The sequence below is a fragment of the Dama dama genome, chromosome 18 (assembly GCF_033118175.1).
Source record: "Dama dama isolate Ldn47 chromosome 18, ASM3311817v1, whole genome shotgun sequence".
Taxonomy (NCBI): domain Eukaryota; kingdom Metazoa; phylum Chordata; class Mammalia; order Artiodactyla; family Cervidae; genus Dama; species Dama dama.
In genome coordinates this window covers 49,201,950-49,228,545 of record NC_083698.1, presented here as the reverse complement: position 1 = coordinate 49,228,545, position 26,596 = coordinate 49,201,950, and the positions used below count along the sequence as shown (strand labels likewise).

Here is a 26,596-nt window from a genome sequence, read left to right as displayed (position 1 = left end):
GGCCCACTTGAATTCACACTCCCGAACATCTGGCTCTAGGTGAGTGACCACACCATTGGGGTTATCTGGGTTATTAAATCCTTTTTTGTACAGTTCTTCTGTGTATTCTTTCCACCTCTTGTTAACATCTTTTGCTTCTGTTAGGTCCAAACCATTTCTGTCCTTGCTTGTGCCCATCTTTGCATGAAATGTTCCCTTGGCATCTCTAATTTCTTGAAGAGATCTCTAGTCTTTCCCATTCTATTTTTTTCCTCTATTTCTTTGCTTTGTTCACATAGGAAAGCTTTCTTATCTCTCCTTGCTATTCTTGGGAATTCTGCATTCAGATGAATATATCTTTCCTTTTCTCCTTTCTCTTTCTCTTCTCTCCTTTTCTCAGCTCTTTGTAAAGCCTCCTCAGACAACTATTTTGCCTTGTTCCATTTCTTTCTTTTGGGGATGGTTTTGGTCACCACCTCCTGTACAATGTTATGAACCTCCATCCAGAGTTCTTCAGGCACTCTATCAGATCTAACCCTTTGAATCTATTTGTCACTTCCGCTGTATAATCATAAGGGATTTGATTTAGGTCATACGTGAATGGCCTACTGCTCTTCTGTACTTTCTTCAATGTAAGTCTGAATTTTGCAATAGGGAGCTCATGATCTGAGCCACAGTTAGCTCCAGGTCTTGTTTCTTCTGACTGGATAGAGCTTCTACATCTTCGGCTACAAAGAATATAATCCATCTGATTTCGGTATTTGCCGTCTGGTGATGGCCATGTGTGGAGTTGTCTCTTGTGTTGTTGAAAGTGGCTTTTTGCTATATCCAGTGAGTTCTTTTGGTGAAACTCCATTAGCCTTTGCCCTGCTTCCTTTTGTACTCCAAGGCCAAACTTGCCTGTTACTCCAGGTGTCTCTTGACTTCCTACTTTTGCATTCCAGATTCCACATATGATTGAAATTATATGGTATTTGTCTTTCTCTTTCTGACTTCCTTCACTTGGTATGATAATCTCTAGGTCCATCTATGTTGCCGCAGATGGCACTATTTCATTCTCTTTTATGTTTGCATAATATTCCATTGTATACATGTATCACATCTGGTGTATCCATTTATATGTCAATGGACATGTAGTTTGCTTCCATATCTTGGCTATTGTAAATAATTCTGCTGTGAACATTGGAGTACATGCATCTTTTTGAATTAGAGGTTTCTCTGGATATATGCCCAGGAGTGATATTGCTGGGTCATATGGCAACTCTATTTTTAATTTTTTGAGGGACCTCCATACTGTTTTCCATAGTTGCTGCACCAATTTCCATTCCCTTTAACAGTGTAAGGAGTTCCCTGTTCCCCACATCCTCTCTAGCATTTGTTATTTGTAGACTTTCAAGTGATGGTCATTCTGACCAGTGCATATGAGTTATACCTCATTGTAGACCTCAGTGTATACAATGAGTTATACCTCATTGTAGTTTTGATTTGCATTTCTCTAATAATTAGTGATGTTGAGCATCTTTTTATGTGCCTATTGGCCATGTGTATGTCTTCATTGCAGAAATGACATACATTTCATTTTTTTATTGTGTTGTTTGGTTTCTTGTTATTGATTTGTATGCCCTGTTTGTATATTTTGGAAATTAAGCCCTTGTCAGTTGCATAATTTGCAAATATTTTCTCCCAGCCTGTATTGAACATACTTTTTTATTGAGATATAATTGACTTGTAACATTGTGTTAGTTTTAGGTGTACAACATAATGATTAAAGTATTAATTCCTATCGAAACTCTAAGGCCTTGCTACTCAATCTGTGGTCTCCAGATGGGTAGCATTCACATTATCTGTGAGCTTGCTAAGAATACAGAGCCTGCAGCCCTATCCCAGACCTACTGAATCAGCAACTGCACTTTATAAAATTCCTAGCCAGTTTATATACACAGCTTTGACTACATCTTCATCTCTTTCCAAACTTAAAGATTCAGAAGTAGCTAATAAATTGACAGGCATCCAATAAAATTTGAAAACATAAGTAATTTTTTGATGTTGCTCAAATGTTCCACGGGAGAACACTTAAATTATATGTAATTCTATAAATTATACTCGCTTATCTGAAATTCAATTTTTTACTGGGCTTTCCCATATTTAATCAGGCATTCCCTATTCAGAAGGGTAGGATCTATGTTTAACATAACTGTGTATTGCGTTCGTTTAACGAAAAGACAACAAATTTCTTCAGAACTGAGGTTTCTTTGGGTTTTGCTTAACATTGTACATCTCCAGAGACCGCAGTACCCGCCATCCACCTCCCCCCCCCACCCCAATGCGCGCGCGTGCTCTCTCTCTCTCTCTCTCTCACACACACACACACACACACACATATACACACACACACATACACACACACACACAATAAAGGACCAACAGTCATTTCTTTAATGAATATATCCGAACATCTTCCAATTATGTACTGGGTTGTAAGTGCATATTTTAACTAAAGTCGAATATTTTTCTCGTCACACACACACAAAAGTGTTTAAAAGCTATTTGTGCACTTGTTCACATTTTAGCTGGCAGAGTTCAGGACTTGATGCGAACATAATCAAGGGCTCAAAATGTACTCGTCGCAGACTGGGTCCATATGGTCAACATGGGGAAAGAATTCTAAACTCAGGATGCTGACAAACCCGCAGCAGACGGCGGTAGGCAACGCCTCCCCACTCCCTGGCCGCGGAGACACCCGCGCACGCGCACAGCCGCCCTTCGGGCCCGTGGGCCGGGTGGAGGGAGGCGGGGCTCCCAGGGCGCGTGCGCGGGCGGCCTGGCTGTGAGCCCCTCCCTTGGCGGGGGCGCGCGGCGAGGAGGACCGCACGGAAAGGGGGAAGTCAGGTGCCCGCTACCGCCGCCGCCGCTACCGCGGTTTGTCGCCAGAAGAAAAATGGCGGATCTGGAGGAGCAGTTGTCTGATGAAGAGAAGGTAAGAGCCTCGGGGGCGGCGGAGCTAGTCGTTCGGGGAGCCAGTAGAGCCCCGCTGTATCGGCCCGGAGTCTGGCCGCCGGCGAAGGGCATTGGTCGCTGCCCTCGGCTGCCCTTCCTTCCCTTCTCCTCGCGGCGCCCGAGTGCCTGCCCCTGTCAGTCACCCGAGGCCGCGCGGGGGCAGGTCTCCGCCGGGCCTGCTCGCTCCGCTCCTTGTAGGGTGTGTGCTCCGAAAATAGGAAGCGCGAGCTGGGCGGCGGCGCTTGGCGCCACCGGCGGGGGCGGGGGGCGCCGAGGGCGGCGGCCGCCGGGGACCCTCTCCTGGCGCCTTGGCCGCGGGGCCCTGTGTCCGGGTCGGGAACTGCAGAAGGGTCTGGGTCCCGGCCTGGAGGCGGCCCAAGGACAGGACGCGGCCCGAAGGCCTGGCCGGGGTGAGGGCTGAGGGGGAAAATCGCTTAGGAAGCAGACCTTCACTTCTCTCTTCTACTCCCTCCTCCCAGTAGCAAAATGCTTCCTTTTCTAGGTTCTCTGGTTATTTTTTTCCCCTTTACCCGTGGAAGCCTTTTTTTTTTTCTTCCCCTTTTCTTTTTCGGCTTTAGCTGTAAGCTCTGCAGTTCCCATGTTCCCCTGGAGGCAGTGAAGTTGCTCACAAAAAGACACCCCCCTCCCCCAGTTGTTTGCTACCCGTGTCGGCAGCAGCCCTCCTGGGGGCCGATTTGGTGGCGCCCCATTGTACTGCTAGACTTCTTCGGAAAACGGGAGATTGTGCAACTCCTTTTACTGTATCTTAGATGCTGTGACAGCACTGGAACCAGATGAACTACTTAAGTTCTCAGGCATTTGAGGAAATCTGATCATTGAACTGGTTCTCTCGCGGTTTCATTTGGCCCCTGTGAGGTCCCACTCCCCAGTCTGTGTATTGAGGGGCAGGAGTACCCTACTAATTTTGAGTATATCCTGGGTAGATCCTTAATGTTTCTCAAACTCAGAAGTAACTGACATAAACTTTGAATAAGATAGAGTTTTCGAAGTGTCCATTCTTAATTTAGTAGGGCTCATTTTCTTAAGCTTCAAAGCAGTACTGTCATATATGAAACACACACGTACTGGTGTTTAAGAAATCTTGGTGTCAGCCTAAGGATATTTTCGGTTGGAACGTTCTGCTCCAAGTGTTTTTACATCCTGTGTTCTTGGACCGAAATGTCATGTTCTGTCTTCTTCCCTTTGTAAATGTGCAGCAGTCAGCCTCATCTTTAGTTTCGGGGGAAAAAGTTGTGTGTTTTTTTTTAACCTCTGTGCTCTTTGGTGAAAGTGATAATGAAACTACAAAGTGGGGAGAGCAACAAGGTTCTCCATAATTCACAGGCCTGTTAGGCAGATACTTATGTACATAGAAGTTGCTGCGCGGTATTCACCTGTGTAATATTGGTAAATAGCCATACATTGGTAACTGACAATGTAAGCAGGTGTGCATACACATTTAATATTAAGTAGTGCTAAAAAGTTTTTTTGCAAAGGGATTGTCATGTTGTTCTTTCTGCTGTTGGTAAGTGGTGATTAGTAGCTCAAGTGACTAGAAATCTAGCTGAGGAGAGAGTACTCAGTGTGGGAGTTAATATAGACCTGCCATGTGTTGTAAACGCCTAAAATAGCGAAGTTTTTTTCAAAATGAGATGACACGATTTCTTATTGTCCGGCGCTAAACTCCATAAAGTTGCGGGAATGAGGTGGGGGGGGTCTTATTCTTTACGCTTGCCCAACACCATGTTTTAAGAGTAAATGAATGAAAACTCGTTTGAAGGAATTTCATGGGTTTGTTTTTACTTAGAGTTTTGTAAGACTATTCTGAAGATATTTTACCTATAAATTTCTGATTACTTTTTTCGTGATTTAAGAAAAATATTAACTGTGTGATTAAATTCAAGGAACTGGTTAAGTGAAATTCTAACAGTCTTGTTTATTTGTTTAAATGTTCTTTTTAATCTGTTGGAGAAGGACCTTTCACATAGAATCGGAAATAGGTTTAAAGGTGATTTTTTTAAACTAATATTTGAATCATTTTACTTTTTTTGCACCTTGTTTGTAATTTTCAAGAATAAGGTTTTAATACTTCAGTGCTCTTGGAATTTCCATTACTGATTACAAAAAAAAGGAAGGGAAACTGTTAAGACATGCAGTACCATACTTTGTATATGCCTAACTCAGAAAATACTTTTAATTTGTTGTAAGTTTGAACTAGGTTTTATTACTACTATTTCACAAAATAATTAAAGTAAGTTTTGAAAAGCTTTAAGTTATTAACAGAAGGACATTTATGTAGGCAGTACAAATGCGGTATTTAAACCTTAGTTTGTCTGAATCAGAAGTTGATGCTCTTGTGACATTAGGCTTCCTTAACAATTGATGATAGAATCTGGACTTATAAGTTTTTTTTAGTTTGACAGCTTAATTTGAGAAAGGAGAAACAGTAGTTCTGTTTGGCTTTAATAGAAATTGTAAATAACTAAATGTTAAATAGTGTTGGGTTTTAATTTGTGTTTTGATCATTTTAGAACAAAGTTCATTTTTCTTTGACACATTTAAAAGTTTTATGCCGCTGGTATAGTTTCATATATACCTTGTGGTAGGAAGCATTTTAGAAATTAATCTAGAATAGTATCTTTGCTTTCTCAATCATGTACGGTTTCTTGAGGATACTATGAAATTAATAACTTTTTCTCCTTTGGCCACTAGGTTAATAGGGAAGAAAATTATTTGAAGAAGTACAGTGAAGTTCTTTGAAGTTATTTTCTGTGGTGTGTCCTATAGACCTTTTTACATAGTTACAGAAGCCCTAGCCCAGTTCCATGTTTCCATTCCTTGGTCAGCTACATTGTACAGAAAAGCATTCTTTGTGATTGAAATTATGTGAAATTGTGGCATAAGTCTCAAATGAAAAGAATTACTTCCAAACTGCTCTCTAAATGAGAAATCCTGAAAGTCACTCCAGGCTTTGGAAGACACCTTAGTTATTGACTCGAAAGGGTCTGCGGCCGCTAACCTCTCCCACCTTCCCCCAGTGAGTAGAGTGATCCACTCTGGTAGCTTCAACTTTTGTAACTTTGTAGATGTGTCCCAGGTACATAGCTCAGCCCTGCTTCTCTGCTTAGTACTGGTCACACATTTTTATCTGCTGGTCCTCCTCAGAGTAGAGATGCTCACAGTTAAGGAGATGCTCAGATGGAACCTGTCTAAAAATAAATTTATTAACCCCGCCCCCTTACCCAAAGCAGGGCCCATACCCATCTCTTCCTGCTCATTTTTCTCTCTATGACTGTTCTCATTATTCAAGTCCCAGGTTTTTAACTTCAGGTTTACTTTAACTATTTTCCTCTTTGTGCTCTCTGAACCTAACAGTCAGTTTCCAAACCTCATCTTTTCCATCAGAATATGTTCTATTCTAATTATTTCTTGCTTGAAAAAATTAATTCACTTATATTAATATTTTATTTATAACCCCTCAGTTGACCAGACCATTAACAATTTATGAATTACTGTTGTTTAGTAACAAATTTTTGTTGTATGAACAAAATGCAAATTGATTGTTCTGTGACTACACAGTTGAAGAAATAAATCTAAGAGAAGAAAAAGAGTTAGAAGAATGTCTCATGTCTGTTTTATTTGCCGCTGGTGGACTTTTATTATAAACTTTCTAGACAGATCCCTCTCTCTTCCTGCCATTTTTCTACTCCCCAACTTTTAGTTGCTGGATTCCTCCATTGCTTTTACAAGGAGGCCCAACTCTTGAAAATGGTGTTCGTGCCCTTGTATTCCATTCTAACCTAAATAGTTCTGACATTTCCAATATATACTGTTATTTAATCATGCTGTGACTTCAAAGAGACCCTCATGCTAATCCCCTTGTAGCACCTTGAGTAAATTGTTTCATTGCACAGTAACCTCTGTTTCCTCTAAAATGTGGGAATATAATAGAAGGTATATTCTCCATTAACATTCTGTAGGTGTGACTGTTGCCCGGCAGGTAAACACAATACATTTCACTTCTTTTTCTCTGCTCCTGACTGACCTGCTCTGAGAATTGGTACTGCTCCCCAGTTTCTCCCCTTTTTTGAAAAATGACATTACTCATCCTTCAAGATTTAGCTCAGCTCATTTGACTAGTTTTCTTTCTCCTGAAAGCTGTTTTCTCTTTCTTCTGAACCCTGTAACACGTCATTAGTATTAAATATAGTTTTGCATAGTTATTTGTTTACTTGGTTTTTTTCCTTATATTCTACTGGAATTCCTTAGTGCAGAAATAATGCCATCTTTAGCATCTGTATAATATATGTGATGAGTACAGGGGTTCAGTGAGTGAATGAACAAAGGAGTCACGAATTCACAGAATTAAGGAAAAAAACATTATTATGAAAAGTAGCAGCATATAAAGGCAGGGGTTAGAGGGAAAATCTAGTATGCCACATTTTTCACTTCTAAATAATGTGATAGATTGTAAAGATTAAGATAGTTAAATTCCGGGTGCTCTTTGAGGTGCAGGTGGTGATATTGGCTACATGCTAAGTATTACATGCTAAGTATTACACATGCTAAGTATTAGTATGCAGTTTACATACTTCTCCCTCAATCATAATTTGGCTTCAGAAGTTTTGTTTGTGTGTAAAAACAAGGTGAGCTGCCAGTATATCTCACCATGCTGGACTCAGTCTATCAGTCGTCTCTGACTCTTTGCGACCCCATGGACTGTAGCCTGCCAGGCTGCTCTGCCCATGGAATTCTCCAGGCAAGAATACTGGAGTGGGTTGCCATGCCCTTCTCCAGGGAATCTTCCCCACCCAGGGGTCCAACCTGCGTCTCCTATGTTGCAAGTGAATTCTTTACTGCTGATCCCCCGGGGAAGCCCCATATTTCGTCGTAATTCTTGTAAAGTCAGTATTGTTCTTATTAACTAAAAAAGTAAATCAACCAATAAGCTATTAATGTAGAAATTATGCATTCCTAATTCCATTCTGTAGGTGAATGAATCCTGTTATTGCACCAATAAAATGTAAAAATTCCTACAGCAAGCAGAAACTTGATAGTAGCTATAACATTCATGGAGTTTTTCAGACTTTGCACACTGAAGCAAATTTGTAGTACTTTTCCGTACATTGAGGAATCATTCCTACATAAATGTAGAGGTAGGAGAGTCATATACATAGAGTGTAGTCACATAAGAGTAGTCATATACATAGAGCCTTGCGTTTTATAAGGATTTTTTTTAAAAATTTTAATGTTATTTATTTACTTTTTGGCTGCACTGTGTGGCATACAGGATCTTAGTTCCTCAACCAAGGATCGAATCCAAGCCCCTTGTAGTGGAAGCATGGGATTTTAACAACTGGACTACCAGGGAAGTCCTGAGCATTGAGTTTTAGTGTAAGAACACAGTACATAAAAATTCAGACTTGGAGACTACCGAGTAGATTTTAAGGTTGAAAAGTATGATGGGAAAACTTGACTAGTGGTTCTGTGCTCTGACCTAAAAACTTAATTGCCTGAAGCAGTAATTTATTGCAAGAGACTCATATGTATCAAAGAAAATAGGGGTTTCATAAAACCACTTATAGTTGTCAAAAAAAGAATTTCATAAATTTTATTTTGAAGGATAGAGCTACAGTTTTCATATACCTTCTTTTAAGACACATGTTCTACTGTGAACCATGGATGAAAACTTTTCTTGCTCGTTTTATTTCAGATGTTGTACAGTGTTTCTACTGACAGTGAATGGAAATAATTTTTGTAAACTATCTTCATGTTCATTCATTTATCAAATATAGTAATACCATATTTCATTGGTTTCACAACTCATCATTTTCCATATTTTAAAATCTCTGAAATCAGGCTGCATTGTACAGTCGTGGCTTGTGAGACTGGTAGCATTTTTCCTTTTTTAGTGATCCATTAAATTATGCATCTTACATTGATTGTGAATCAGTGAAGCAAGGATATAATGCTATAAGAAACACACTGAAATCTAAACATGAAGACATTGGTGGTGGAGGCTTTGCATGGCCTCACTCATTCTTTGTATATCTAGTGTGGGTCAGCAGCAGAAGAGCCGTGATCAGTGAAGTCATATAGTTTCAGGCTCTTGGAGAATTTCGATCTAAATGTAGGCTTTCTGATATGGTTCCTACATACAATGGAATATTATTTAGCCATGAGACAGGATAGGATTTAGCCTGTCATCTGTGACAACAGGGATGGACCTTGAGCACCTTGTGCTAAGTGAAATAAGTGTAGATAAAGACAAGTACTGAATGTTATCACTTACACGTGGAATCTAAAAGAAGTTAAACCTGTTAAAACAATAAAAGGTGGTTATCAGGGAATGTAGGGTGGGGGAGTAAGATAAGGGTCCAAACTTCTGAGTAGTAAATAAACCATAGTGACTTGATCCTCAATATAATGACTATAGACAGTATTGTACTAAAATGATGTGAATAAATATTGCTTCAGTGGAAATCAAGGTATAGTATATAAATATATCCAAGTAACAGGCTGTACACCTTAAATCTGCAAAATAGAGCATATGAAATTTACCCCTGCCCTCAAAAAAAGTCTTAAGACTTTTTTTTTTTTTACCACTGTCCCCACAGCAGTGGGAAAGAAATGCAGTGAGTACCCTACTGGATTTTGAAGGTCTCTTCCCCCGCTCCTATCCCCCCTTCTCTTAAGAGACTTACTGCACTTCTGCTCAGATTTCCATTTTCTGAAGCAAGTCATATCTATAAACCTAATTTCAGAGGGAGCAGGGAAGAAGAGGAGAAATGCGGTACTTGTGAATAAATGAAACCATAGATTAAGTCTTATATTCACGGAAGGCTGGTGATGTGGTTGCCTGTTTAGTAGACACAATGTAAGACTATAGATAGATTCAGAGGTGAATCAGATGAATATAACATACATACTGCACAGAGTCAGAAAGCAGTAAGTTCTTGGAAATTCAGAAGATGAAAGAGTTATTTCTGCCTTGGAGGATAGTAGGCATCAGTTAGGGTACAAGCTCATGCCAGAGAGCACAACATAGGAAGAAAAACAGAAAAGTAGGAATGAGCAGGAAGTATGAGTTATATCTCAAGTATATTTTTAAGAAAGAAATGAAAAGACGAACTGTGCTGTTAAACAGCACGGATTTTCTCAGCCTCGGCACTGTTCACTTTTGGGCCAGGTAACTCTTTGTTATGGGCCTGTCCTATGCATTTTAGGATGTTTGGGCATCCTTGGCCCACATGATCACAAATGTTTCCTGTAGTTTGAAATTGCCCCTGGTTGAGAACCATGGGTCTAAACAGACTGGAGCTAGCTATTGAGACCAGTTGGGAAACTGACTTAAGTGTTAGGATGTGATTTAAAGTTGTTTTCACAAGACACAGAGGGAAAAAAGATAATGATGGCTAACATTTCAGGGTTGGAATCAACAAGACATGGTGAGTGTAGAGAAAGGAAAGAATCAGTGATAACTGTGAACATTAAAATCTGGTTGACTGAGGAGTGGAACCACCACTAAAAGCTAAAGAAAACAGGAGAGAAGATGCACAGCTTGGGCGAATAATAGTGATTTTGTTTGGGTTCTACTGAGTTTGAGGTGCTAGCAGAATGTCTCTGTAAACATACCTAGCAGATATGGAAACGTAGAAATGGAGTTTGGACTGGAGATCAAGCCCAGAGATTTTATGTATATTTGGAGATCCTCACTTTGTGGGTTCAAGAGAGATGAGAGTTCTCCTAAAAGGTTTTTAGGAGAACAAGTTCAGACATAGCAGAGGAGAGGACAGAAAGCATGTACTTTTGGATACTTTCATGTTAAGTCAGAAAGAGGAGAGAGACTGGAAGGTGAGGAGTGACCTTTGAAGTGGCACAGGGTAGGTGCTCCTCTCACAGAACCTGAGGGGAATTTCTAGAAGGAGCAGTGCAGTATTGTGAAGGGATTAAAAAGGAATACAGGATTGAGAAGAGCCTTTGGCTTTAAGAGAAATGGATGAGACACAAACTATCTATTATGTCCCAGTATCTACTGTATTAATTACTCAATTAATTGTCAGAGCAACCTTGTTATTATCCATATCTTGCATATGGTAAAGCTCGTGCAGATGAGGTAGACTGTTTTAAGTGGTGGGCATGAGATCATTAGTGACCTTTAAGAAAGCAGTTTACTAGCATTCTTGTCTTGTCTACATTGTACTTCAATAACCGGACTCATAGACATACCCTTTACATACCCTGGCCTATCTCTGTTCCCATAGTACTTTGTACATACCTTTGTTGTAACATTTACCAATTTTAGTAAGTGTCCTGATATTCTTATTTGCTATGTTCTTCAGGTGCAGGCCTTGTGTCTTATTTATCTTGGTAGTGGCAGTAAAGTGTATGGCATATATAGATCAGTGATGTAAACTCTGGCTGCACATTAGAATCATCTGGAGAATTTATAAACGAAGATGAATGCACAGACTTCACTCATGGGTGAGACCTGAGCATCTGTACTTTTTTCAAAAAGAGCTTCCCAGATGATTTGAAGATGTCACCAGGATTGAATTTCACTGTATTAGGTGCTCAGCAAATGTTGACTAAAGGATGAAAAGTGGAGACAGTAAGTATAAATAACTCTTTCTTCCTCCTGTGTTTGTCTTTTGATTAATTTTTAAGCTTTTAAAAATTGAAATATAGTTTATAATATTGTATTAGTTTGGGGTATACCATGGTGTGATACAGTATTTTTGTCACCACGATAAGTCTTGTCACCACACACAGTTATTACAGTATTATTCACTGTATTTCCTATGCTGCATATTATATCCCTGTAACTCATTTACTTTACAACTGGAAGTTTGTACATCTTTAATCTCCTCCGTTTAATTATATATCATTTGTGGAAAAAATTCAGTAGAGAAACCCAAGAGAAAGTAGAAAGAATAGATAGTACTTCATTTTTTCTGCTATTTCATTTTAGGGATACTTTTTTTTTTTTAAGATAGAAAAGATTTAGTAGTGTTTGTGGGCTGAGAGGAATGATTCAGAGGAGAGAAAGAAATTGAACATATAAGATAAACAGTAGTTTGTATAACTTTCTCAGTTCATGATAATACCTACTTTGGATTCACAGGTTTCTTAATATTTTAAATAAGTGGTAAAAACACATTAAAAGAACTAGATGTTGAATTCAGTGGATGACCTAGTTGTAGATTAAGTGATATGGGCCCTCTTTTTAATTAATTCAAAATGATTAATTATAAACGAAAAGGACTCAAGGAAAATTTATCAAAATAAATTACCTCTTACATATACTCAGTAAATGAGTCTATAACATGGACGTGCAATTGATAATCACTTGATCATAAACTATTTGAATAATGATAGAGTTTTTTAAAAACTATGTTTTTCTACTTTTACTTTACTTTTAGCTGTCAAAAAGGCATAGGAAGTTTTTAGAGAGTTATGGGAAATAATGTCAAGTAATTCTTGTAGTTGAAGTAGAAAAATTCATAATAGCTTTTTAAAATTTTACTGCTGGTCTCTAAGGCAGTGACCTTTTTTGGGGATCACATTCCTTGAGAATCAGATGAAACCTATGATCCTTTTCTTCAGAAGACTGAATGCCTCAAATTTTGCATATACAATCCCTTACAGACCAGTGGGTAACAATATCTGACAGCCAGTCACAGTCGCTTGGGGATATTTTCAGAAATAAGATTTCTAGGTCTCAGTCCTCTGAAGATTGATTCAGTAGGTCTGGAATGGAACATTAGAGCTCTCTCGCTCAGTCATGTCCAACTCTTTGCCATCCCATGGACTTTGGCCCACCAGGCTCCTCTGTCCATGGAATTTTCCAGGCAAGAATACTGTACGAGTTGCCATTTCCTTCTCCAGGGGATCTTCCCAACCCAGGGATTCAACCCTCATTTCTTACCGTCTCCTGCATTGGCATGCGGCTTCTTTACCACTGTGCTACCTGGGAATGGAACATGGAAATCTGTATTTTTTCAAAAACTTTGCCAGCAACTCTACTAGGCATCTAGATTTGGGAAATCTCTACCCTGTCTCTTGCCTTGATCAAGGAGGAAATGAGTATGTGGGGAAATGTCCAACATACAGAACTTAGAGGCGTTGTAGGTAGGGTTCTCAAACAAAATACAGGATGCTTAGCTAAGTTGAATTTAAGGTAATTTTTCATATAAGTATTTCCTATGCAGTTTACTTTGGAGCTCCTGTAGAGTGCAGGTCTGTTTGCCTCTAAATTTAATGGTTCTAGATAACTATTTTTTGTGGTGTGCATATGCTTTTCTGCACATGCACTGTCTGCTTTTTATACTTTTTATCTCCTTTTTCTCAATTGCTTAAATCTTTTTAAAATTTTTGTCAACTTAATATATAATTTATTTCTGCTTTGGAAACAGATATAAATGGAAGACTCCATTTCTTACTTAAGAATTAATGTTTTCCTCAGACAATCAGAAGTCTCCTGGATTTTGCCTTAGTGTTTGTAAAAATTTTGCCAATTCACAGTGCCCAGCAGAAGCATCAGAAAAATCTGGAGAACTCATAGACACAAGTTAACATTACTTATGCCAACAGCTTTTATAAATTTACCAATAGTTGATTGGCAACCCATGGTAAATTCCCCACTCTATTGTACTTTCCTGTTGTAGCTGGTGATCACAGAGTTGAAGTAGCACTGCCAGATGCTCACCTCTTCCAGTAACAGATGTATCTTAAAGAGGCAGTGTAGGCCTAGGGAATCTAATCACTTCTATCCATGGCTGCTGCTGCTGCTGCTAAGTCACTTCAGTCGTGTCCAGTGGCAGCCCACCAGGCTCCGCCGTTGCAGGGATTCTCCAGATAAGAACCCTGGAGTGGGTTGCCATTTCCTTCTCCAGTGCATGAAAGTGAAAAGTGAAAGATAAGTCACTTAGTCATGTCCAACTCTTTGCCACCCCATGGACTGCAGCCCAGTAGGCTCCTCTTGTCCATGGGCTTTAAGAGTACTGGAGTGGGTTGCCATTGCCTTCTCCTCTATCCATGGCATTTCACCATGAAGCTTGGCTTCACTTGAGAAGGGTGCTTTCTATACACTAATAGACTGACAGAGTCAAGGACTACAAAGCAGAAAGCCACGTATGGAGTTTATCAGCCCACTTACCCTTTCTTCTCCTTCCCTGAGAATTTTTTCCGGCTTATTCAGCAGTGTAGATAAGATGGTAGGTTTTAAGAGTATAGTCCTAAAACTACAGTCCAGGTAACACTCAGTGTAGTGTACTGTACTCATTGTATGATACTCAACGTGTTCTTAGAGATCACCCAAGACAGCAGTTCAGTATTCTGTTGATATTTGTCTAGATCATTAATCTATGCCCTACTCTTGCCAAGGGTTTTGATCACAGCTTCCTGTACCAAATGTGTTTATCTTCCATTTGTATCTGCTGCAGCATTGAGAGTACCACGGAATCAGAAATTCCTTTAGAAAAGTACGCCATCCTTGCTCCATGGGTTTAACCAGAAGTAGTCCTCTTTGTAAGCGTTGTGACTGATCTCGTTCCATCACTGTGGCAGTTTGGCTTCTACACATAGTGGTCCAACATAATGTGCAGGTGCCACATAATTCATCAGTATGATTTGTTTTGCTCATCACATAGTCTCTCAATCAAATTGAAAAATGTTCAGAGAAACATTTCTGTCTGTGGAATGCACTGCCCAATATGAGGGGCTTCAGCTCCTCTCGCCTGTAGCACATGAGGAATGCTTTGTGCAGGCAGCTTCCCAGCATTAACATAGCACTTCTTTCACTGTGAGACCCCTCTGGTCCTAGGTAACTATCTACTGACATTCACAAAAAGAAAGTAATGGCTGGTGGAGAGTAGTAGACAATTTCCTATAAGATTTATGAGAATGAATAGTATTTTTACTCAGTGGAGAAGATAGTATTCCCTCCTTTCTAGGGAAAGGCTTTGGTAAATTCTAAGAATAGTGGAATCAACTTTATTTGATATTGAAAGATGAATATCCTTACCTTTCCCTTGTCCGAATGATTTAATGCTTTACAACCATACTCCGTCCATTTTCTTTAGATATTTGTGAGGATCATGGTCCGAAGAAGTTTGAGCACATGGTAGAGTGTTCATTTTTGAGGAAGTTCATTTCACTTTCAGGCCTTCTGATTTGCTCTGTGGAAGACAATTTCTCACTATTTGTTTGTTTGTTTATTTATCTTGGACTGTGCTGGGTCTGCATTGCTGCATGGGCTTTTCTCTAGTTTTGGCAAGTGGAGGCTACTCTTTAGTTGCAGTGTGCAGGGTCCTCATTATGGTGGCTTCTGTTGCTGCGGAGCATGGGCTCTAGGGTGCCCTGGCTTCAGTAGTTGTGGAGCACAGGCTTAGTTGATCCATGGCATGTGTGATCTTCCCAGACCAGGGGTAGAACCCGTGTCACCTTCATTGGCAGGAGGATTCTTTACCACCGAGCCACCAGGGAAGCCCTATTTCTCATTATTTAATAAACTAACTTTATCTTCTTATTTCTGAACTAGCAAATAGTTTTCTGTAGGTCAAGGAGTAGAGAAGACTGGACGAGGTTGCCTAAAATTGTGAAAGAGCCTCTAATTCATCTTGCACTCCACTGGCCACATGCATAAGACTTTTCCCAATTACTCAGTCAACCAGTAGGGTTACAGTAATTCTGGAGATTTTGAAATGTTTAATCTACATCATCCAATAATGGAAAATTCTGATCTTTATTTTTATCTGAGAAGCCATGCAGCCATGCACTTGAAAGACGCTTGTTCCTTGGAAGAAAAGCTATGACCAACCTAGACAGCATATTAAAAAGCAGAGCCATTACTTTGCCAACAAAGGTCCATCTAGTCAAAGATATGCTTTTTCCAGTAATCATGTATGGATGTGAGAGTTGGACTATAAAGAAAGCTGAGGGCTGAAGAATTGATGCTTTTGAACTGTGGTGTTGGAGAAGACTCTGAGAGTCCCTTGGACTGTAAGGAGATCCAACCAGTCCATCCTGAAGGAGATAAGTCCTGGGTGTTCATTGGAAATAGTGATGCTGAAGCTGAAACTCCCAATACTGCGGCCACCTGATGCAAAGAACTGAGTCATTGGAAAAGAGCCTGATGCTGGGAAAGATTGAAGGTGGGAGAAGAAGGGGACAATAGAGGATGAGATGGTTGGATGGCATCACCAACTCAATGGACCTGAGTTTTAGTAAACTCTGGTAGTTGGTGATGGACAGAGAGGCCTGGCATGCTGTAGTCCATAGGGTTGCAAGAGTTGGACATGACTAAGCAACTGAACTGAACTGAGAAGTTTATTGATGTAAGCATGTAGTTATTCTTAAATAAAAATTCATGTCCTAGGAATTTTAGAGCTCTTTTTTTCAAGAGATTTGATTCCTATTTTTTTTTTATTCCTATAAAAGAACTTTGTTTTCTGCAGCCGTTGTCAGCCTGTTTTTAGTGTTGTAAGTATAACTGTCAAGCTTTCCTTTCCTTCAGATCCATGGAGGATGGAAAACTAGATAAGCATGCTTGTGAATTTATGTCTCAAATAAAAATAGAGAAGCTATATGAAGAATCTCATGCCCTTCTAATGTTGGAACTATATGTCAGCTTATTTGCTTGTTTAAAATATTGGGTTGGCCACAAAGTTCATTTGGGTTTTTCCTTATGATGTTACGGAAAAACCTGAATAAACTTTTGGGCTAGTCCAATATATTTTAAATAACTGAATTCCTTGCTTCTCAGTCCCCAATTAACATCTGAAATTCAAGCTTCCTAGAGAAGTGAGATCCTGTTTATCAGCCTCATCTTCACTCCATTGATGAGAGAGGGGTTCCTGCTATAGGCCTATAGGGATGGCTGAACACAACCCCTGACGTTGGAGAGATGAGATGGGTAGCAGTCTATTAATACATATACTCAATAGCCCAGGAGAAGAACGGGGACAGAGTGAATAAGCAGAGGCCATGGAGGCAAACTGCAGTATCAAGAGGCTAGAGTGATCCCTGGTTCCAGCAGGAGGGTGTGATTGACTAGTTTGAATAATTCCGCAGGCTGGCAGGGAACTGAAGCCCACTACCCAGGGGTAAGCAGGAACTGTGTCTGTTCCCTGTGATAAAGAGGGTCGTCTGGCTAGAAACCTTATCTGCAGGAGCAGATTGAGCATGGGAACTTGGGGTCAGGCTATTCAAGGTCCTCCCGTTTTTCCCCTAATGTCACGGCACACATAAAACTGGGCTTTAATTTTAGCCTTTATACTGCAGTTCTCAGTAGTAGTACTAATGTTTTATCAGAAGTATATGCTAATGACTGCTGTACTAAATACGTCAAGATGTTTTAATAGCATAATTTGATCTTTGAGTTTTTCTTTCTATGTGACCTTTTCTTCTGAAAATTTGCAAGGTTTAAGATATTTTACTGCTGTGTACAACTTAATCATAGTAGATAAAAGGTGGCCAAAACATATATGCAGTGATGTGGAAGCATGAGAGATGAGAGTTCTCATCTGAAAGAGAGAATGGAGTAGTGAGACTTCAGTACTGTGTATATGTGGGATGTTGTAGGAGCTAGGAAGTAGCATAAAAAGGTAATAGCTGTTAACTGAGTGCATGCTCTGTGCCAGGTGCTTTTCTAAATGCATTATCTTCACTGCAAGTGAGGGAACGGAGTTTAATATGTTTTTGGTCATGTAAGAGTCAGTGGAGCTATAGTCTGCATACATACAGTCTTATTTACGGTTTATGCTGTTAACAGTACATTTTACAACCTTCAGATTTAAAAAGGCCTTATATGTCATGCTGAAGACTTTAGACTTTACCTTGTTGGCAGTGGGCAACCATTACATAATTTAAACAGGAAAAAAAGCAATAGGAATTTTCATTGAAAAATACCAATCTGGTGGCAGAGTGGAAAATGACTTTTGGAGATAAGACTGGAGGCAAGGCAGTTGTAACAATCCAGAAAGTGACTGGGTCTGAATGAAATGGAATCAAACAAAAGGTTAGATTTGAGAGAGAGAGACACTCAATCATGTGACTGACTGTGGGAGAAAAGGAAAAGTGTAGCATGGTATCTGGGTGGTGCCAATAATTTCTATGAATAACAGAGGGAGTAGCTTTGGGTGAGACAAGTCTGAGATATCTTTGAGGCACTTAGTGGAGATTTCTAATAACTGAGTTATATTTAGAAATGTGGATCTTGATCTTGAAAGAGGTTGTAATAGGTATATAGGTTTTACAGCTGTTGTTATGTGTGGTAATCGAAGTAGTAGAAGTAGAAGAGATTGTCCAGATATTTGGGGTGTTTCTTCTGAACCATCATAGAAAGATTATGCTGTTTTGGGAGGCAGTTCCTAAAAGCCTTAGACTTCCTCTGAAGAAATCATTCAGATCCCAGTTCTCAATCTCTGGGGTTTTTTTTTTGTTGTTGTTGTTTTTCCATGAATTAAAGGTAGTAGCAGTTTTCTCAGAAGGTAACTGTAGATAATATTTTATCTTACAGACACAAGAGTTTTAAAAGGTTAAGAAATAATGATGTGTGTTATCTCCCTTAATTTGCCTATGAGAAATGGAGATTTACAGAAGTTAAATCAAAACGTGGGTGCAGACAAAAATCATTTGTCTTAGCTTAGATGAAAACCCACGGGTTAACTGTACATTGCTGTCACAGAACTAGAAACTAGCTTTTTCTTGCTGTTGCGCTGCTTTTTGAGTTGAGCAGAGTAGAAAGGGGAGGGATGAATTCCAGGGGAAGAGAAACAGTGTTGATGTGGAGAAGTGAATGTACTGCAGAAAACACAGAAATGCATGGGCATAAGCCACCGTTGTACCACTTTGATACATGTAATGTGAAAATGTCTGTATTCCAGAGCTAATTTTAAGAGTACTGAACTATACTATACTTTATTTTTGGGGGCTCCAAAATCACTGCAGATGGTGACTGCAGCCATGAAATTAAAAGACGCTTACTTCTTGGAAGGAAAGTTATGACCAACCTAGATAGCATATTAAAAAGCAGAGAGGTTACTTTGCCAACAAAGGTCTGTCTGGTCAAGGCTATGGTTTTTCCAGTGGTCATGTATGGATGTGAGAGTTGGACTGTGAAGAAAGCTGAGCACTGAAAAACTGATGCTTTTGAGCTATGGTGTTGGAGAAGACTCTTGAGAGTCCCTTGGACTGCAAGGAGATTCAACCACTCCATCCTGAAGGAGATCAGTCCTGGATGTTCATTGGAAGGACTGAGGCAGCTGAAGCTCCAATACTTTGGCCACCTCATTGTGAAGAGTTGACTCATTGGAAAAGACCCTGATGCTGGGAGGGATTGGGGGCAGGAGGAGAAGGGGATGACAGAGGATGAGATGGCTGGATGGCATCACCGACTCCATGGGCATGAGTTTGAGTAAACTCCGGGAGTTTGTGATGGACAGGGACGCCTGGCATGCTGTGATTCATGGGGTCGCAAAGAGTCGGACACGACTGAGCGACTGAACTGAACTATACTGATGCAAATGTATTTACTCCCTACACTGCTAATACTAATATTATTATTGATTCACCCAAGTTTACGTAGCTAATGAGTAGTAGAAATGAAAATCCAACTCACTCAGTGTGACTCCAAAGATCATATACTCTACTACTTCTTGTATTAGTGTAAGTTTTTATGGTTTTGAATGTATGTTATTTGAAAATTAACTGTCCACATTACAGAACTGCATTGGCAGTAACTCATAGAATGCTCTTTTGACGGAAATACTACATTCCCTGACCGTCCTAAACAAATGAGTTTATTCTTGCTTGTAAATTTATTCATCATGTAGTAACTACCTACCAAGTTTAGAATATAGGGTTGCCTGCTGATATTTTTAAATATTGAGACGTTCTCGAGGAAGTTACGTTTTTGCAGTTACTACCTAAATGCTGACAACTAAATTTATTAAACACTTTTCAGAAGGATCTTTGGAATTTATTAAAAATTACCATGTGTTTTTCATATCCCGGATTGGGGAAAAAAAAAGAAGTAACTCACATTGAAAAAAATAGTAAACTTTTCTTCTTTCTTTTATTTATTTGGTCCAGTGGGGAAGAGAAAAAAAATAGCAACAGGATGGTTTATTTATCTTTACGATAGTGTAATAAAAAATGAATCTCCATCCCACATCATACACAAAAGTCAATCTCAGGTGAATTAATGGCCTAAATGTAAAGAGCAAAACTTTAAAGTTATAAAAAATATTAGAGAAAATCCCTGCAATTTTAGAGAAGCAATTTTTCCCCCCACTCTCTAAATACTTCACTGTGTTTAGGACCGTGCAGTGATCAAAATCAAGAAATTTCATATTTATAACAGTATTAAATGTCCCATCTGCAGACCCTATTCAGATTTCACTAATCCCTGGTCCAGAATCTAATCCAGGATCATGTTGAATTTTGTTGTAGTGTCTCTCTGGTCTTTAATCTGTAACACCTCCTCAGCATTTTTTGTCCTTCATGAATTTACCACTTAGGAAGAGTGTAAAATTGTTACTTTGTGGACTCTACCTTGATTTCAGTTTGTTTGATGTTTCCTCATGATTAGATCTGCCAATGAATTTTTGGCAAGAACATAACAAGTGATGGTGTGTCCTCAGTACATCTTACTGGGAGGCACATAATGTCAGTTTTTACTCTTAAGATAACTTAGATCATTTGATAAAGGTGGTATGTAGCAAGTTTCTTCAATGCAAAGTTACTGTTTATCCCTTCTTAGTTAAGTATTGTGTAGAAAGATTCGCTCACATTTTATAAATTATCCTTTTAGACTGTTACCAACTAATTTTAGCATCTGTGGATGATAGTTGCCTGCAACAATTACTGTTGTTGCTCACCCCAGGTGATTTTCTAATTCAGTCATTACTTCTGCATTTATTAATTGAAATTCTGCTATAATGAAGAGCTTCCCTCCATTTGTTTATCCATTTCTTAATGTCAGTATGGACACAAGAATTCTTATTTTATTCTGTGGCTTTCCATCATTATTTAATTGGTTGCTTGAATTGTAGCCCATAAGAGAAGCAAAGTACCAAAAAGAAATTTAATAGTACTTTTGTGTTTAACAGTTGATGGGCAGAAATTATTTTTTCCTCAAGTAATGTGTACCAACATTTTGGGTGCTGTTTTGAATATACTACTCTGTCTTCTGCTTACCCTGGTGGCTCACTGGTAAAAAATCTGCCTGCCAGTGTGAGAGACACGGTTTCGATCCCTCTGTCAGGAAGATTCCCTGGAGAAGGAAATGGTAGCTTGCTCCAGTATTCTTGCCTGGGAAATCTCATGGACAGAGGAGCCTGGGGTGCTATAGTCCCTGGCGTCTCATAGTTGGACATGACTTAGCAACTAAACAGCAATAAGTAGCATTATAGTATCTGTTTTTTTCCCAAGAAGCACAAGAGTGGAACATACCATTTATGTTATGTTTCTTTTTTTGTATATTTTGTACAAAATAATGTTTGGATCCTAGAGAAAGCAAAGAAAAATATAGTTCTTCTAGCTTTTAGCTCTGTATTAAATTTTTAAAACTGTTCTCAATGTGATTATTATGAGGTATGCCTGTCAGCTGCCAGTCACTAACATAGATAAGAGAGAATCTCCCATCCAGCCAAACCTTCCCAACAAAACCAAGGCATTCTCCCTTCCCCAACCTAGAATTATAGTCTAAAAATATAGTGAAAGTACTAACTCCTGAATCCTACTCCAGTTTAGAAGGACTTGAACCAGAGATCAAATTGCCAACATCTGTTGGATCATCAAAAAAGCAAGAGAGTTCCAGAAAAACATCTACTTTTGGTTTATTGACTACACCAAAGCCTTTGACTGTGTGGCTCACAACAAACCGAAAATTTTTAAAGAGATGGGAATACCAGACCACCTGACCTGCCTTCTGAGAAATCTGTATGCAAGGCAAGAAGCAACAGTTAGAACTGGACAAGGAACAACAGTCTGGTTCCAAATCAGGAAAGAAGTATGTCAAGGCTGTATAACGTCACCCTGCTTATTTAATTTATATGCAGAGTACATCATGCAAAATGCTGGGCTGGATGAAGCACAAGCTAGAATCAAGATTGCCAAGAGAAATGTCAATAACCTCAGATATGCAGATGACACCACTCTTATGGCAGAAAGTGAAGAAGAACTAAAGAGCCTCTTGATGAAAGTGAAAGAGGAGAGTGAAAAAGTTGGCTTAAAACTCAACATTCAGAAAACTAAGATCATGGCATCCGGTCCCATCACTTTTTGGCAAATAGATGGGGAAACAATGGAAACAGTGAGAGACTTTATTTTGGGGGGCTCCAGAATCACTGCAGATGGTCACTGCAGCCATGACATTAAAAGACGCTTGTTCCTTGGAAGAAAAACTGTAACCAACCTAGACAGCATATTAAAAAATAGAGAGGTTACTTTGCCAACAAAAGTCTTGTCTAGTCAAAGCTGTGGTTCTCCCAGTAGTCATGTGTGGATGTGAGAGCTGGACCATAAAGAATGCTAAGCACCAAAGAATTGATGCTCTTGAACTGTGGTGTTGGAGAAGACTCTTGAGAGTCTCTTGGACTGCAAGGAGATCCAGCCAGTCCATCCTAAAGGAAATCAGTCCTGAATGTTCATTGGAAGGACTGATGCTGACGCTGAAGCTTCTGAAGCTCCAATACTTTGGCCACCTGTTGCAAAGTACTGACTCATTGGAAAAGACCCTGATGCTGGGAAAGATTGAGGGCAGAGGGGATGAGATGGTTGGATGGCATATCCCACTTGATGGACATGAATTTGAGCAAGGTCCGGGAGTTGGTGATGGACAGGGAAGCCTCCTGCTGCAGTCCATGGGGTTGCAAAGAATCGGACATGACTGACTGACTGAACTGAACTGACTTTGAATAATATCATGTGGAAGAAGATGATGGTTAATGTAGGAGATTTTGCTGTTGGCCTAGGAGTGTACCAGGGCTTGTCCAGAAAAACTGTAATATTCGCAGGTGTAGATTGAGTATAGCTCCATGTGTGTTAGAGAAACTTTGAGGAAGTTTGTGTTTGATTATTTTCAGACTTTAGTTCTACTCTTGAGACCTCTTCTTGTTAACTTGTATGACTTTTTTTTTCTTTCTTGGATTGGATGTGGGCTAGAATAAATAATTTTTCTTTAAAAGTTAGCTAGGAAAGATGGCTGTAGGGGAATGTTTAGTCTGTAGCAGTGCTTATAAAACCCTGATGATAAAACAGTTTCTCAGGAAGATAAGTGATCCTTTACTGTGGTGGACACATTTTATTTTCTTTAGCAGTTGAGAAATCCAAAAATCAGACCGTCTTTTGGAATTCACAAAGACCAGATGAAGATACTTCAGTTATAGCTGGTAAAGTCCAAGTTGTATTTTGGATTCTCAGTCGGCTCTCATGACTTCTAAATACTCAGTGGCACTTCTTTTGACCCACCATTCAGTTTGGTTATTGTGAGCTGTCTGTTAACTCTTTTTGGTTACTGTATGCATTTTATGCAATAACATGGGCAAATAAGTCTAAGATGAGAAAGTATAGAGCAGTTTTGCTTTCTTGGTAGAAAACCAAAATAGAACTGAATAAAAGTCTAAATGATATATATTTTTTATTGAAACAACTAAAATAAAACTCAACAATTAATCATTTCACTAAATATGCTATGTTGTGTATTATATATATGTATATATGTATAATATACTGCTTGCTATCAGTACTTTAATTTTGTCAGCTTATTGGTAGTGTATAAGTCTTTAGAGCTAGTAAAAACAATTTCTTCAAAATTCTAAAAGTTTCCAAAAGAAATATTTGATAAATTCATGAGCAGGTTACCACAATTTTAATTTGTTGCCTGTGGTAGTGATTAAGACTTTGTTTTTAATGCTTTCTTACATTTACCCCAATAGAAGAAAGAGGAATAAGGGAACAAAGGAAGTTAAGACATTTATATAGACATAGTAGATTCCAGTGTATGTTTAACATATGCTATCTTCCATTCCATATACCACCCATGCCTATTTAAAGTCACTTATTTTTTACATTTTGCCTTTTGATTTTAATAATACTTTTAAACAGTTTAGAAGAAAATAATTTGAAAACACATGAAATATATATTTTTAATTAGCATATAGAAGTGTGCCCTTCTGTTTTATGACTTTCAACATGTGTATAGATGCATGTACCTATTACCAGAATCAAGATATAAAGTGATTCCATCACCCCCCAAAACTGCCTCATTTTCTTCCTTTCCTTCACTTCTCCCATTGTGTTCACACCCACTTCTCCCAGCCCCTAGCAGCCATTAATCTGTTCTCCCTTGCTATAAAATATTGTTTATTTGAAAATATCTTATAAATGGAAACTTCTATCATTGCCGTGTAACCTTCTGAGACTGGTTTGTTTCATTCAGCACAAGGCTTTTGAGATTCATCCAAGTTGTTGCATGTATTGGTAATTTGTTCCTTTTCATTGCTGGTTAGTATTCCATTGCATAGATGCATTATCACTTACCCATTCACCCATATGTAGACATTTCAGTTGTGGATTGTTCCTGGTTTTGAGCAATTTTGCTTAGATTTTTATGGAAACACAGAGTTAAGATACCTGGAAGTGGGATTGTTGTGTCATGTGTGTTTAAAGAAATTGCTAACCTGTTTCCTATACCAGTTGTACCATTTTGCATTGCCAAAGCAATGTTTTAGAGCTCTAGTCATTTTGTATCCTCACCAGCACTTGGTATTGTCAGTCTTGTTTATTTTAGCCATTCTATTAGGTATATAATGGTGTTTCATGATTTTAATATTCATTTTCCTAGTAATTAATGATATTGCACATCCTTTTTTTGAGTTTATCTATCTTCTGTTATCTTCTTTGATGGAGTGTGTTCACGTCTTTTGTTTACCGTTTTCTTACTGTTGTATTTTGATAGTATATGTTCCAGATACAAATTGTTTATTGGATATGTGATTTGCTGATATTTTCTCCAGTTTATGGTGACTCAGATGGTAAAGAATCCACCTGCAATGCAGGAGACCAGGGTTCGATCCCCAGGTTCGGGAAGATCCCCTGGAGAAGGGAATGGCAACCCACTCCAGTATTCTTGCTTGGGGCATTCCATGAACAGAGGAGCCTGGCGGGGTACAGTCCATGGGGTGGCAAAGAGTCGGATATGACTGAGCGACTAACACACACTCTCCAATTTATAGCCTGTCTTTTCATTCTTTTGTTGTTGTTATTGTTCAGTAGCTCAGTTGTGTCTGACTCTTTGCAACCCCATGTATTGCAGCACGCTAGGCTTCTCTGTTCACCATCTCCCAGAGTTAGCTCAAACTCATGTCCATTGAGTCAGTCATGCCATCCAGTCATCTTGTCCTCTCTCATCCCCTTCTCCTCCTGCCTTCAGTCTTTCCCACCATCAGGGTGTTTTCCAATGAGTCTGCTCTTTGCACCAGGTGGCCAAAGTATTGGAGCTTCAGCTTCAACATCAGTTGCTTCAATGAATATTCAGGATTGTTTTCCTTTAGGATTGACTCCTTTGATCTCCTTGCAGTCCAAGGGACTGTCAAGAGTTTTCTCCAAAACCACAGTTTGAAAGCATCAATTCTTCTTTCGTTTTTTTAATGTCGATAACAGCGTAAGTTTTTAATTTCAGTAAGGTCCAGCTTGTCAGCTTTTTTTAATGGATTATGGTTTTAGTGTCACATCTAGTAACTTTTTGCCTAACCCCAGGTCATGAAGGTTTTTCTTCCATTTCCTTTTAATTTTTGTTAATTTCTATATTTTTCATTTAGAGCTATGATCCATTTTGAGGTAATTTTTTTTTGGTAAAGAGTGAGGTTGCAGTGTATTTTTTGCTCATGCATATCTAATTGTTTGGATATCATTTGTTGAAAAGATATTTTTCAACATTGAATTGCCTTTGTACCTTTGTCAAAAATCATTTGGCTATATACATGTGGGATATATTTTTTTGGCTGTCAGTTCTGTTCCATTCATTATCTATACCTTTGCCAATACCATGCTATCTTAATGACTGTAACTTTTTTTTAATACTTTTTATTAGTATATTTTTCTTTTTCATTGTGGTTTATTACAGGGTATTGTATATAGTTCCTTGTGTTCTGCAGTAAGACCTTGCTGTTTGTGCATCTTGTATATAGTAGTTTGCAACTCCTAATCCCAAACTCCCAATCCGTCCTTGGCCTGGTGCCCCCCAAGACATAAGTCTGTTCTCTGTATTTGGAGTCTGTTTTTGTTCGTAGGTATGTTCACTGGTGTCATATTTTAGATTCTATATATAAGTGATATTCTATGGTATTTGTCTTTCTGTCTTCCTTTCCTTAGTAGGGTAATCTCTAGGTCCGTTTGTGTTGCTACTGGTGACATTATTTCCTTCCTCCTTACGGCTGTGTGTGTGTGTGCCTCATCTTCTTTATCCATTCAGCTCTTGATGGATATTTAGCTGCTTCCATGTATTGGCTATTGTGAGTGGTGCTGCTATGACCTCTGTGGTATATGTATCATTTTCAGTTATAGTTTTGTTCAGATACATACCCGGGAGTAGGCTTGTGGTTCTTTGACAGCT

The 26,596-nt window shown here is 39.0% G+C and overlaps 1 protein-coding gene across 1 annotated transcript in view; it reads left to right on the top strand.

Moving 5' to 3' along the window:
* Positions 1–2,754: 2,754 nt before the first annotated feature.
* The window catches only part of CAPZA2 (capping actin protein of muscle Z-line subunit alpha 2), a 54,831-nt gene continuing 30,989 nt past the window's right edge, over positions 2,755–26,596 (top strand). Inside the window, exon 1 of the mRNA XM_061165303.1 lies at positions 2,755–2,956. Coding sequence (XP_061021286.1) covers positions 2,918–2,956 — 39 coding nt within the window. The 5' untranslated portion in view covers positions 2,755–2,917. The remainder of the gene's footprint in view (positions 2,957–26,596) is intronic.